Source organism: Argiope bruennichi, chromosome 1, assembly GCF_947563725.1.
Source record: "Argiope bruennichi chromosome 1, qqArgBrue1.1, whole genome shotgun sequence".
In the NCBI taxonomy this organism is placed as follows: Eukaryota; Metazoa; Arthropoda; class Arachnida; order Araneae; family Araneidae; genus Argiope; species Argiope bruennichi.
This window is the reverse complement of record NC_079151.1, coordinates 146,749,296-146,763,045: the sequence shown is the minus strand read 5'-3', so window position 1 is coordinate 146,763,045 and position 13,750 is coordinate 146,749,296. Positions and strand designations below refer to the sequence as shown.

Here is a 13,750-nt window from a genome sequence, read left to right as displayed (position 1 = left end):
ATTAGAGGGTACATTGATTGATCCCTCTCCCCAAAAAAATTATAATCTACTATACCCTACATTAAATCCATCCTTTTTTTAATGCTTCAAAATCTCTCCCCCCCCCTTTAACAGATAGATATTGACATTGTTCAATGACTTATCCCCCCCCATCCCCCCCCAAAAAAAAGGCGAGACTAATTAATTATGAAATAAAGGAAAAGAAGTTAGAAAAAATATCATAGAAAAACTTCATACCAAGTTTTAAAAAATATATAAAGAGGCACACCCCTGTCCCAGTCCTATATAAACCATTTATTCACAGTGGCCAAACTTCATCGAGAATTATTAATAATAGCCGGTAAAAATGCGCTATTTCTCACTTTGACCTAAAGAAGAGGTTATTATTAATAATGACCGGTTAGTATTAATAATAACCGATACACGTATTAAAATGACAGGAGATTGCAGTAAATATAATCAGTTTTTGCTAAGCACGATTTGAAATTGATATTCCATTTATATTTCAAACACTTTATGTTTAAGAAGATCAAATAAAGGACTTGAGAAGTGAAATGATACTTTGCATTTAGTAAAGTGCAATTTGGGTCATCGATCATTTTTAAGCATTAAAAATGTATTTGGTTAAAAAAGGATATTTAATATTATCATACCACTTTATTATTTATTAATTCAAATATGTGTTTGTTTCTTAAACTAAGTATTCGAAGGTATCCATTTTTGGACTGCGTTTTCAAATGTGTTAGTTAAAAAAAAAAAAAAAAAAAAAAAAAAAATAGGTTAGTGAACAGGATTGAAAATTCCAAACCTTCGGCGAATTTTTGGAACACATCAGAGATCCTCCGACCTCTCTCCATCTATGGTGGATTAAGGGGGCGGTGGACTCTAAACGGCACTTTTGCGAATTATTCATTTAAGGTTATGAAATTCTTATGCATATGTATTAAAATATAAATTCATCAAATTTCATCACTAAACTTTTTAAAACGAAATATTTAAAAAAATTGAAAGCTATATATTCTTTTAAAAATTTCACCATCTTCCAGGGCCGGCGCCCTTGCATAGGAGTAGCGCATCTTCACCGTGACCAGGGCGTCCCGGGTTCGAATCCCGGTTCGGGTATGGTTGTTCTTTATCTGTGTTCTATCTGTGAGGTGTGTGAATGTGCCCCCTGTAAAAAGGGGTCGTGCTAGCGAATGTGTGAGCTTCATCTTCATATGAGCTAGAAGTCAGACTTCTGCCCACGGGTGCAGAGGGATCTTTACCCTCGGAAGCTACTACACCCCCCTTTCCGTGGTAACGAGGACATGACATTATCGTCATCATCACCATATTCCAGGAAACTTAATTTTTAGTTTTTTTTTCTATTATTTTTTTTTCTTATTATAAAATATAAATTTATTTGAAAAAAAACTATGTATAATTTTTTTTATTCCAAATAAATGCTAATTTTTTAGAAATATTTTATGCATACGCTCTGAATTTTTATAGGAATTTTATGTTTTTCTGAACGAAAATCAACTTTTAAATATCTAAAAAAAATTGAAATATAAAATACATACCCTGTTTTTTTTAATGTTTAACAGGAATCTTTACTATCAATTTCATTTAATTTCTTCAAAAATTAAGACACCTGGAACATTTCAAAAATCTTTACATCTAATTGCAATATCATTTTGAGTAAAGTCTTAAAGATGTACTTTTTTTCCCTCTGAACCTTTAAAATACTTATTTTATTTAAAAATACATTTTATAGCACTATTTTAGTTGAAGAGAAATACATATTTTAATGATGAAGCGATAAAAATAAAATTTCATGTTTCCGTCTATTTTTGCTTATTTCAAAGTCCACTGTTCCCTTAACTCTATTGGAACTAAAAAAATCGACTCATTGTTCTACTAGGTGAGTTCACCTTCAACTATAGAAGTTATAAAACGTTTGTAAAGAAAGAAAGGAAGCCAGTAAACACGATTTTAGCGCTTTTCACAAACGTGTTTAAAATCAATGTTGAGGTTTATTATTTAATATGGCTACTTCGATTCGAAATCGGCATTTTTTATCGGCATTGAATTGGCATCAGTAAATCAACTCAAAGACCAAAAGATGATCGAATGAGTCATATAGAGTTATTATTCAGATAATGAAATAAATATGAAATAATCACTAACTTATCTTAAATAAATGTAATTCGAATTACTTTTTGCATCAATATTGAAGATTGCTGTGACGTAAATATTTTCAAAGTTTTTTAAATCAAAATTCGATCCATATAACTTACCCCAGTCTGTCTTAAATGTGTACTTTTACTGAAAATTAGACTTATCATTGCATAAAAGTAAGTTTAAATGTACGCTCAGTAACTGAAATGATATCTGATGTCGTGGATGATTGTATAGTCCAAAAGCCTGAATCAATAAAGTTAAAATCCTTTTGATACCCGACCCAACGAAAATAAAAGAAAAGCCAGGATTATATATTTAATTCTGAAAAATTATTCTATCACTTGTTAGCCGTTACTATTAAGCGAAATCATGTCTAATACTGAAATGTATTTCATCCGTAAAACTCATTTTATGGTTGTTGAATTATTCATGACATTTGTGTTCATATGTATAATCATTTACCTTATTTCTCTTCTCTTCGATTTAGGTTCATGCCAATTTTTTTCAAACGGAAATATCACAAATTTTACCAAATTTTTCGTTTTTTATATGTTTATTGGTATGACTCAGTTATGATTCATACCTTTAACCGTAATATGTTCATTGCTATGGCTCATCGTTACGATTTACACCTTCGAACTTAATATATTCACTGCTATGACTCACCATTACGATTTACAGTTTCGACCTTAATATACTCACTGATATGACTCACAGTTACGATTTACACCTTCGATCTTAATATCCTCACTGCTGTGACTCACCGTTACGATTTACAGTTTCGATTTCACTGTCATAACTCCCATTATTATTTAAACGTTTTATCTCCTTAAACATCATCTTTTCTATTATTTTTTTACTCTACCGTAGAGCAGGAGCCACAGAATCTTAGACGTGAGTCAACTGATATCACTGTGATACTATATTTTCGAGCGATGCATTAAAAATATTATTTTGAATTGTTCATAAAATTTTTATAGCAATTTATTTCAAGAATCATAAACATCGGTAATACGGTTATTTTTGATAAGATATAAAGTTATGAGATTTCGAAAAATGAATCTTTATCATTCACGGTTTCCAATACAGAATTTATAGGGTAAAAAAAAAAAAAACCCAAATATATTTCTGCGTTTCACATTCCAAGAATTGCCTCTGTTTACATTCAGGCATTAAAAAATTTCTCTAGGGTTGAATTTACAATAATTTTGCATACATTCTTTTCTAATTTTTCTTTTTACATTGATTTGCAAAAATAAAGGTGCATTTTAATTGGTTTGAGCAATATAACTTTGTTTCTTGATGGATTAATTATTCATAAAAAGATAATAAAATTGAAAACTTAGGGCCGTGGCACAACTACCGATATACAAGGCCTAAGCGGTCATCCGTGACGTCACAACGAGACGTGACATTTCATTCCTTTAACGTTAAATCTGTGCGCGCTAGAGAAGCAGGTGAAATTACTTCTCACTTGTTAATATCATTTCATATACATCCATATTATGGAATTCAACACACATATATTGTAGAATTCATTAATAATTAAAATGCAGCCGCTTCCCACATCACCCTGGGGGTACGGCGCCTGCTATGTATTACCTTTCTTGCATTATTTGCAATGTAGGTAATACATACAAGTCCCTTCTATTTAAAACAATTTATTTAGGAAAAAAAGGAATGCAAAAAATTGCTCATGAATTTCAAAACGACTCCATATAAAATTGGTTTTAGGAATATTTGCTGTTGCGTCAACTCCAAGTAAGCAATAAAAACAATATTCGATTCTATTGACACTTCAAAAAATATGAAATAAATCTTTGAAACATTAGACGAGCTTTCTTTGGCTGCGATTTAACTATATATTTTATTATAATTTTTTGTTGGAAATAACCTTACTAAATTTAAGGTAATTTTGAGGTAACAAAATACAGCCAGACTTCTTGACAAATTTATATGCATACGAAGCCATTGAATAAAATAATGAGCAGAATATCATCATTTCATTGGAGTATCTTTTATTGTGTTCATTTTGAACAATGAAGGCTCTTTAATAAATGCGAAAAAATTGATTAAATTTCTTGGGTTATATTTAAATTATTCACGAAGCCATAATCTGGGAAAAAAATATCTGAATTCAGCAATGAATTATTGGTTTTCCTTTCTGTCAGATGCTCTAATATTTCATTTAAATTGTTGATGTTATTGACTTCTATTGGTAAAGAAATGTTTGGAATATTTGACAGGCTTGTTTTTCCAACAAAAGCTGACACCTCTAATAAATCATTTATTACGACAGATAATGCAATTTCAGGACCATCATTTAATTCAATATTCACAAATAATTTTTTTTTCTTTATGGATGATTTTTCAGAAATTTTTCAAATTTACTAGAATGCGTTGCTTCAGTTCTTCAAGATTTTTAAATTCTTTTGTTTTATGGTATTTCTTTTTTTTTTTTTCTATTATGCTTTCCTGGAGAGGGTTTTCTATATATTGTTGCTCTAATGTCATCTTTTTATATTTCTGGATTTTCTCTCAGAAATGTAGAAGATGATATGTAAGAGGCACAATTTGGCATCTGAGATGGAATTGTTCCAGTGATGTCTGGGATATTTAAGAGGGGCACTTAATAATTTTTCTGACTTCGAATCAAATAGACTCGTTTCTCTTTCAGTATCATTTGTTTTAAAATTTAATTCGCAGAGCTAAAGGAAATTATTCGCAAATATTGACTTCCTTTCATATTTAATTTAAATACAGTAGCAAATATACAACATAAAACAATATATAATCATAGGTATGGGGAGTTTTTATTTTGTTTACTCTGAGGTATTTATCGTTATGATATATAATAAAATTTAGCAATATAAACGTAATTATATAATAACTATATAATAGTAAACAAAACATGTAAATATAATTATGGCAAATATTATAATTATTATTGACAATAATACTTCCTACATTACAGCATTTTATGAAATAATTCCTTTTATAATGCACTTGAATAAAATCAGGAATAATGGATATTATCGAGCATTTAAACTTCTAAAGTGGGAATAAATGATTTTTCATTTTGAAACTTTGGTATTACTTTCAAACAGTCAAATGAGGTTACCCTACTATCCCGCTTCAGATAAAATCCATCATGATGTATGGCACTTAACCATTTCTTTTTTAAGTTCTTCTTTAGCAAAGGAAAAAACGCTGACTCTTGGGCCATTCCAATTGTTTCCATTACAGTTTGGAACACAGCAGATTAAAAGCATTTCTATTCCTTACTTTTAGTGAACTTCAAATGAATTTTCTTGCAAACAACAAAACATGCTTCTTGCCTCTTTAAACACGAGAATGACCACTGGCTAAGAAATGGCTTGGGAAGGGAAGTGCTCATTTCTTATCAGTAAGCTTGATGAGGCCGAAATTCTTCCCTCGGTCCCCCAATTCATACTCACTCGTGTAATCTCTCGGGGCGACAACATGACTTTCTGTGATGTAAGTGTTCTGGCCTTTTCTAAAGGGGGTTCTGGCCGTGGTGGCCTAATGGTAAGGTCTCGGATACGGAACCGGAGGGTTTCAGATTTGAGATCCGACTCCACCGAAAAACCATCGTGTAAGCGGGCATGGTGCACGTTAAATCCGTCGGGGCCAAACATTCTCCTGCTGGTGTGGCATGGAAGTTTTGAGAGAGGGGTGCCAGATCAGGTATCGTCGTCGTTATCTGACCGTGGTTCAAAATGAAGAGGTCCGTCCCAAAATAGCCCTAATGTTGCTTTAAAACGGGACGTTAATATAGCTAAACTAAACTAAAAATCGAAAACTTCTATTTCAGATCCTTAAACCAAAATTATCAGTATCCACAAAATCTGGGTTAAGTGAACATCGCTCTGAATTGAATAAACTTTCATCTTCAGCTTCCTATGTGTTATGGGAAGATGGCGTTCCGAAGAAAATCTGGGATGATCCAGCTGAACATTACACCCTACGGAATCTGAAAAGGGGAATCGTAAGCTTTTTGCAGCATAGACGGAAGGATCAAGATACGAGAGAAGTAAGTAGCTACCTTACTACTTACCTTTGTAAAATGCGTTTTTGATAGTTTTTAAAAATAGCTTCTTTTTACTACCTGCAGTATTTTAATCCAAATAAAAATAATGACTAATTACTGTGTCTGAGAATGTTGATTTCTGTTTCATTCTTATTTTAACCCTTTTGGCTCCACTGGGACATATATGTCCCGCTGATATTTTAAAATCATCCAAAGGAATAAGTAAGTGGGGAATTTATTGAAGTGCAGTGGTTTTTTTGTGATTACATTCATATGTTAGTGAAATTTTTAACTATATATTATTAATAAAGTAGTAATAAAGGAACCCGAGCGAAAACTGTATGTGCCATGAGTAAAGTTGCACTCTGAAAAAACTGTTTTGCAATGTATCATACATAGAAATGTCATGAATAATATTGTATATGTAATTGGTAAGAATTTTCTTGCAATAAAATTGTTTTAAAATATTGCGGCATTGAAAATAGGCAGTCGACTCTCCACGGCCGAATGGTCATAGCACTTGTCTAATAATCAAGAGATCGAAAGTTTGAATCCCGTTAGAGACATTGCGATTCACAGTTTGTGTAAATATTTAATTCCTTTATTTTATGTTCCAGCAGATTCTGGACCTTTCTTTAGTTTACCAGATAAATGTTCTGGACTTTTCTTACTGTCTCCAGAAAAGTATTCTGAAAATTTCCCTGTTAGTATAAAAGCGGAAGATCTGTCAGTCACTGTGTTCTGAGTTAATAAATTGGTTTAGCTCTACTTCTTGGGTGTGTCATTGAATTCCACACTAAAGAACCTACGTGACATTATTATAAAAACTAGACTCAACTTTTCTCTGCATTTTACATGGTCACCTCAACCCTAATGGGACATATGTGTTCCATTTAAGAAGACCATTAGGACATATATGACCTACCTCAAAAATTGCACCTATAGTTAAATTTTGTTTCTGTTTTAGCAGAATATAGCTATTTATACTTTATTTGATCCATTAGAGCCTTCAATTATCTTAATTTTGAAAAAAAAATGGTATTGAAAGGGTTAAGTGAAAACTTTGTGATCCGAGAACACATTCACTATTAGAAGAGATGTAGCAATATCCTAGAATCGGGCTCAGTATAAGAAAGTGAGAGCTATTAAAGAAAATTTTTATGTTGTTTGAGAACGAGCTCACCAAAAGGAAGGGTGTGGGAGTCGCCTGAAATCGGGTTCAGGTTAATAAGGTTATTAGAGATATTGGAAAAGTGTAGGGTATATGGATGAACTGCATGTCATTAAGTAGTTCATAGTTTATCATAGTTTATTCATACATAATATAATGCTGAGTTTGTGTTAATATTCAATAATAACCCCGATTCTATTATTAAAATGAGTGCATGAAAAGAGCAGTTTTATTCAAAAAATGAGCAGTCGCTATGAGTATAAAATGCTAGTCGTGAATGTAAATTTCTGTTTTGTCTTACATGAGCAAAATTTGTTGCTACTGATATTTATAGACACTTTGTCTAATTTTTGCAGTAAAATTTATATGCATTTAATAGATTACCATGACTTTATTATATTTCTAATTGCAGTAATATTTTTTATTATGCCTATATTTATTTGTGTATTATATTTTTTCTCATATTTTTGAATATTTTTTTTTGAAAGAAGCATCATTGAAGTCCATGATTATTCATTTCTAGTAATCTATAATTTATCCATTTCATTTTTCTTAACTCTTAGACTGATGTGTCTGGGGAGTGTGATGTTATCTACAAAATCGAAGGAAACTCAATTCGTAGGAGGAAAGGAAACTGCATTCACTCGAAATTTGATAAGAGTTTATCTCAGGGCAATGGGGTAAGTTTGTTTTAGAACCACGTTTTACAAGAACAGTCGAGATTTTCAAACATTTATTTTAAATATATAAGGCATTGAGTCTGAAGTGGTAGAAATATATTCTCAGAATCTTTTATATGCTTACAAGATCATTGATCTTATTTAAAATTTCGTCTTAGTTTTACATTTATTTCTTTACTCTTTTAGTAGCTTTTTAATTTTTTTAGTTACTGACAGAAGTTCTTTTTTAGATTCGTTCCGCATCAACAGTTCACCAGTCCACAACAGACTGCGAATGGAAAGATGGGAAAATCTCAAAATGCAAGAGCACGGAATACGTGAAACTTTACAGCAACGCATGGCACAGACCTTCTTTATGTGTGGATGAGAGGTAACTTACTATTCAATCTACGTTAATAACTGTTGCTTGACTGAATGAAACTTGTAAGCACTAAAAAAAAAAAAAAAACTATTCATAACGAATCGCTGTAACTTTCTCGTAATCTAGAAAGAGATCGTTATCTGTGGATAGCTTTTGAAGAACCCGCCCTTGTACAGGGATTACCTCTTACTGCCCTTGAACAAGGTTAATTACCACAATAAGCATCCGTTCATAATGTAAAGATGGTGAACTTGCTTTTGGCTTAATGGGCAGGCAGTCAGTTCACTTTTAAAAGTCACTCGGGAAATATTCACAAAATTTGCAAATCGGGAAATAAATGTAGTGATCTATGATGACTTGCATCTAAAGATAGATTGGACCTTAACTAATTTAGATAGGAAATGATAAGCTTATCGTCCTTTTTAAAGGGCAAAAAAGTAGCCAACTTTGAAGGTGTGAAAAGGTAATTGGATTACGCATTACTGCACATATCAGAACAAATAAAGACACACGCGTTGAGTTTAATATTAATTATTATAAATATTATTTTGAATTCTAATCGAAAATATTTTTTAAAATTTAGCATCGAAGTGAATGTTAAAAGTAAAAAAAAAAAAAAAAATCGATGATACTTAAAATTATTAAGTGCCATTATTTTTCAAGTTTCAGTGCTGTTTCTTTGTTATTGATTAAAATAATTAATATATAATACTAAAAAGAAATATTTTTTTCATCTCAGAACTCATTGTTTTTTTATTCCTTTATATTAACATAATTTTTTAATATTATTTTATCATGAAATCAACTTTTGTATTGCTCGTATTCTTTCTTTGTAAATTAAAGTTTATATATGAATTCAAAGTGATGACGAATCAGAAACTTTTAATCAGTCATTTTATAATATACGTATGTTCACTTATTTTTATGATGCAGATCTGGACTCGCATTAGATGATACTGGTAAAGATGCAAATATTTTCCAAAATGAAGATTTAGAAAGCGTTATTGAGGAATTAAAGAAATCTCAAGGTATGCTCATTCTGATTTCATTTTTTCTCGAAAACTACTTTAATGTAAAAGAATATATATTTTATTTCCACGAAAGTTTGTAAATATTTGTAGATATGCTTGGTATAAATGATGCTTTTTAAGCATCTTATTGGTCTTCATTTTTTTAAATCTTTCATTGGAAATTATTTTCCCTTTTATTATTAGCAAGTTTTTAAAGAAAATGGCTAAAATATTCATGAGGAAATCCCTGACTTAAAAAGCTTGTTTCATCGGTTTTTAGCCAAAATTATTAGCCCAGGGTATCGAACTTTCCTGTTCATTATATTTCTTTCAGGCTTTTCGTGAAGAAGCGTGTATATTTAATTAAATGTTGGTGTCTGCTAAGCTTCAGAAATCAATGTCAAGAGTTCCTTATCCACCTCTCTTGTTTCGCTGATTATCAAGGAACGATACACAATCGTACGAATTTATATTAATAACGGAGTAGTGCGATAGCTGGATTCTATGACTGTGTCAGTTCACATAGAAACTATTTGTTTAAATATTTATGCAAGATAACACTATTTATAGCCTGTTCTTTTTTTTTTCTTTTTTTTTGCCAATGATTTCTTTAATGCTTTTAGATTTTCTCGCTTTTGTTTTGCTACAAATGAAGCTGAAGAAAATGAGTACCAATATTTCATTAATTAAATGTGTAACGTTTTTATTACTTTCTTATAAACGAAGAGAGGGTTTTGTAAAAAGAACAATGCTTTGACGAATCTCTAAGTTTTAAATCTCTCTAGGTCCTAAAAGAACGTTTTGAAATGTCTAAAATACGATCATTCAAACATTTTGAACCATACAAATGAAATAGGGTATATAGTCTTTACACCTCATTCTTTTCAATTTTGAATGAAATCCATACATATGAAATCTGGTTTTTTTGATTGCCCAATGGAACATGATAACTAGAATATATAAAGAGATAGATTGATAAAATTTAGTACACAGATTTGGGATTTTGCTTATAGATTCATGTCAAAATTTGGACCCATTCGTCAAATGATTGACAATCTGTAGATTTATAGGCGTGTCAATACGATAAGTCAAAAACGTAAGACGTAGATAAATGAAATGGAATACACAGTTTTAGTATCTAAAGCTTCAAATTTCTCATCAAGGATTTCTTAAACTCTCTTGGTCGACTTGGTCTATTAAAGTGTACTTTTGTATTCATGTAAACGCAATAGTTCGAAATCCGAACGACTGTAGTGATTGAGATTTCGTATATAGATTTAGTAAATAAAATGTTGAACCGTATCGGATTTTAAACATCCATCATGGAGTTTAATGTCTGCTAGTCTGTTATTTTGGCATGCGAGTAAACGCGAGCATTCAAGTCGCAGATTCTTAAATAAATGGAATTTGGTTTGAAATTTCATTGCTAAAATTGAATGCCTGGGTCAGATTCTGACTCAGTCGATCCAAAATTGTATGTTCAGTTTTTATACTATATTACGAAGACCAAAACTCAAAGCCTTTTGCAACTCAAAAACTAAAAAAATGCAAGTACCCTTTCTTAACCCTTTATAGTTCTCTGGTATACATTCTTACCACCTGTAAAAATTTTTTTATGAGGATACAAAAAAGTATTTATAATGATAAATAGCGTAATCAGCTGCTTAAAATTCGATTGAGCTACCTTAATAGCTCTGAAATTCAAATTCAAAAGTGGTAAATATGCTTACTACTGCCCATTCACAATGTAAGAGGTTTTGTAGCGACATTTAAGTTCCAGCGTTTGTCATTAAATTTTAACTCCTAAAAAAATTTTCAGACATGAAACACCACTGTGTTGTGTTTCTTATGTGTCAGAATTCTATATTTAATTATTATTATTTGTTATTGGATTTATTCAATTTAAATTCAATATTCATCTTTAAAAAGGAAAAAAAAAAACTGTTGACACAGTTGGAATTTCTTAAAATTCGGAATCTTCCTGTTAATAATTTTATGCATATTTTGACTTTATTTTTGAGGTATTGATTATTTGAATACAATTTATGACAATTTAATTTATTTCTTACAGAAAAACGTGGCTAAGATGTTTTTAATAAAATTGCATTAGATTGCTACAATTTTATTTTTATGCAATTTAGCAATCCGTCCAGCCAGATTAATTAAATGCAAAATGAGCTTCAAACTTTAATATAAGGCATTCTTGAATTTGATTTCCCTTATTTCTAACTAATAAAAACTGTATAAAGTTGTTTTAAATTACCTAAAATTGAGTGATAAGTATACTTCCAATGAACATTCGATGATATTTTTAGCCTTAACGCTTAGTGGTAAGTATGCTTACCACTTTCAATGATTCCTGCATGATCGCTGGTGAGTATATTTATTACCCTTTATTTCATAAATGAAATGGTAAATCAAAGAACTTTTGATGCGTTATTATTTGCATCATTAGTTTATCATGACATAACCCTAAACGATTTTATTTGTCAGTGTCCCCGAATTATGCCCTATAAAAGGCTAAATCCGCAATTGTATGTGCAGAAGAGAAGAAGGAAAACAGCTTTCATAAACAGAGTGGGAGAAAGTTTCATGCAAATCACCTCCGCTGTTCTCTATTGTTACTGATACTTATTTAGAGATATTTAACATGTGCGTATCTCCATATGCCCTATTATAAGCAATTTTTAAGCAATACCGTGGAGCAGCAAATAGTATTCATGCATAAACAACCTTTCACGAACAATGTAAGTTCTAGGCTAGTATTTTATATAGATTTATATCTCCAGTACACTCACTCAGTTTTTACTGTTATATTTCTAGCCGGCTTAGAAGCAGGCATACTTGAGACAGTCCTCGTAATGAATGAAGAAAAACCAAAGAAAAGACAAGTAAGCGACAGTTTTTATATAAATATTTTTCCTTAAAATGAATGCAGCATGTAGTACTTCTTAACATTGGTAAACATTTAGGAAGAATTTTAAGAACTTTGAATATTTTTTAAAAATCGAGTCAAGTACTTTTCTACAAGCCTTTTTCCTTTTTACACTGCACAATTCTTACACACAATAAATGCAGAAAGAAATGACAGAAACTCGCATATATAAAGTTTTTTTAATCTAATCTGAGGTTGATTTTTGTAAGGTTATTTAGGCATGCTTGGCATGTATAAAAATAATGTTACAAACCTGTAATCCCAACACGAATAGTGTCATCATAAGGAATACCGTTTTACAGTTATCTGTATTGGATGCTGTCGGATGCTGAGCCAGTGATCCCAGAGCTTGGCGACAAAATGAATAATGCTCGAAACTTGGAGAATTTTGTCGATCCGTCCGTTAGGAACCGAGATACGCCTGATTGGTCTAGACAATTCTAGGCCCGCCACCCGGGAACTATAAAAGGCCGGCACTCTCAAGCTGTGTCGTCGTCGAGAGTCGTCGTCGTGAATTGTAGTCGGAATCGCCAAAGTAACGAGTCTTCGAGAGGATAGCGAAGAAACAGCAGAGGGCCAACGTTGCGTGGAGCGAATGCTGAACTGCTATGTGCCGAATTCTGTTGTCTACTGTGGAAGCAACGTCGTATCTTTTGTGTAGTAGCCAGTAGTGAGTCGGCAGCTAAAGCGAGAAGAGACAGCGAGAAGTTCAGCCGTTGGAGTAAAATAATCTTCTATATACGCTATGCATTCTGAAACGCATACATATCCCGCGATATGTAATCATTATCAAATACTAAATTATGAAGCGAATGAAAACAGGCTATTTTAAGATGAATGCAATTAACCCCTTAAACTACGAATTTACTAAACTTCCTAGTTAAATGACATCCCCTTTTCGGAACATTTATCATGATTTTAATTCCTATAATAATATAAGGACATTTGAGTAATTGGAGCTTTTTAAAGTGATTTTTACATTTAAAATTATTGAATATTTTCGCTTAAAAAATTGAATATTCAGTAATGCGATGCGTGAGTCAAATTCGTCATTTCATGCGAAATGGTTAATAAAGTTAACGGTTTAGAACGAAATTATAAAAAGGAAATTATCATGAGGAATAAAAATTAAAAGCCACGTTCTTGGTTGTCACGTTAATAATTATGATAAAGTTCGCTTGTAATTATGTTATTAGTGTGTACAAAGATACATTTTATATGAATGAATTACGAGTTGCAATTTTGTAATTTATTTCTTTTATATTGATAATTGAAATAATAATTGAAATAAAATGCATAACTTCGCCTCCAAAAATCATAACTTTGGTCGTAATTCCTAAGACCAGTCTCTGATGATGACGGAATATCACTTTCTATAT

General features: G+C 31.4%; 1 protein-coding gene across 2 annotated transcripts in view; it reads left to right on the top strand.

The window, feature by feature from the left end:
* Positions 1-13,750, top strand: part of LOC129963564 (microsomal triglyceride transfer protein large subunit-like) — a 68,076-nt gene that overhangs the window by 20,731 nt on the left and 33,595 nt on the right. For both annotated transcript variants that reach the window (XM_056078028.1, XM_056078034.1), the window contains exons 3-7: positions 5,999-6,217; positions 7,949-8,065; positions 8,296-8,435; positions 9,360-9,454; positions 12,260-12,327. In XM_056078028.1, the coding sequence (XP_055934003.1) occupies positions 5,999-6,217; positions 7,949-8,065; positions 8,296-8,435; positions 9,360-9,454; positions 12,260-12,327 (639 nt within the window). The remainder of the gene's footprint in view (positions 1-5,998; positions 6,218-7,948; positions 8,066-8,295; positions 8,436-9,359; positions 9,455-12,259; positions 12,328-13,750) is intronic.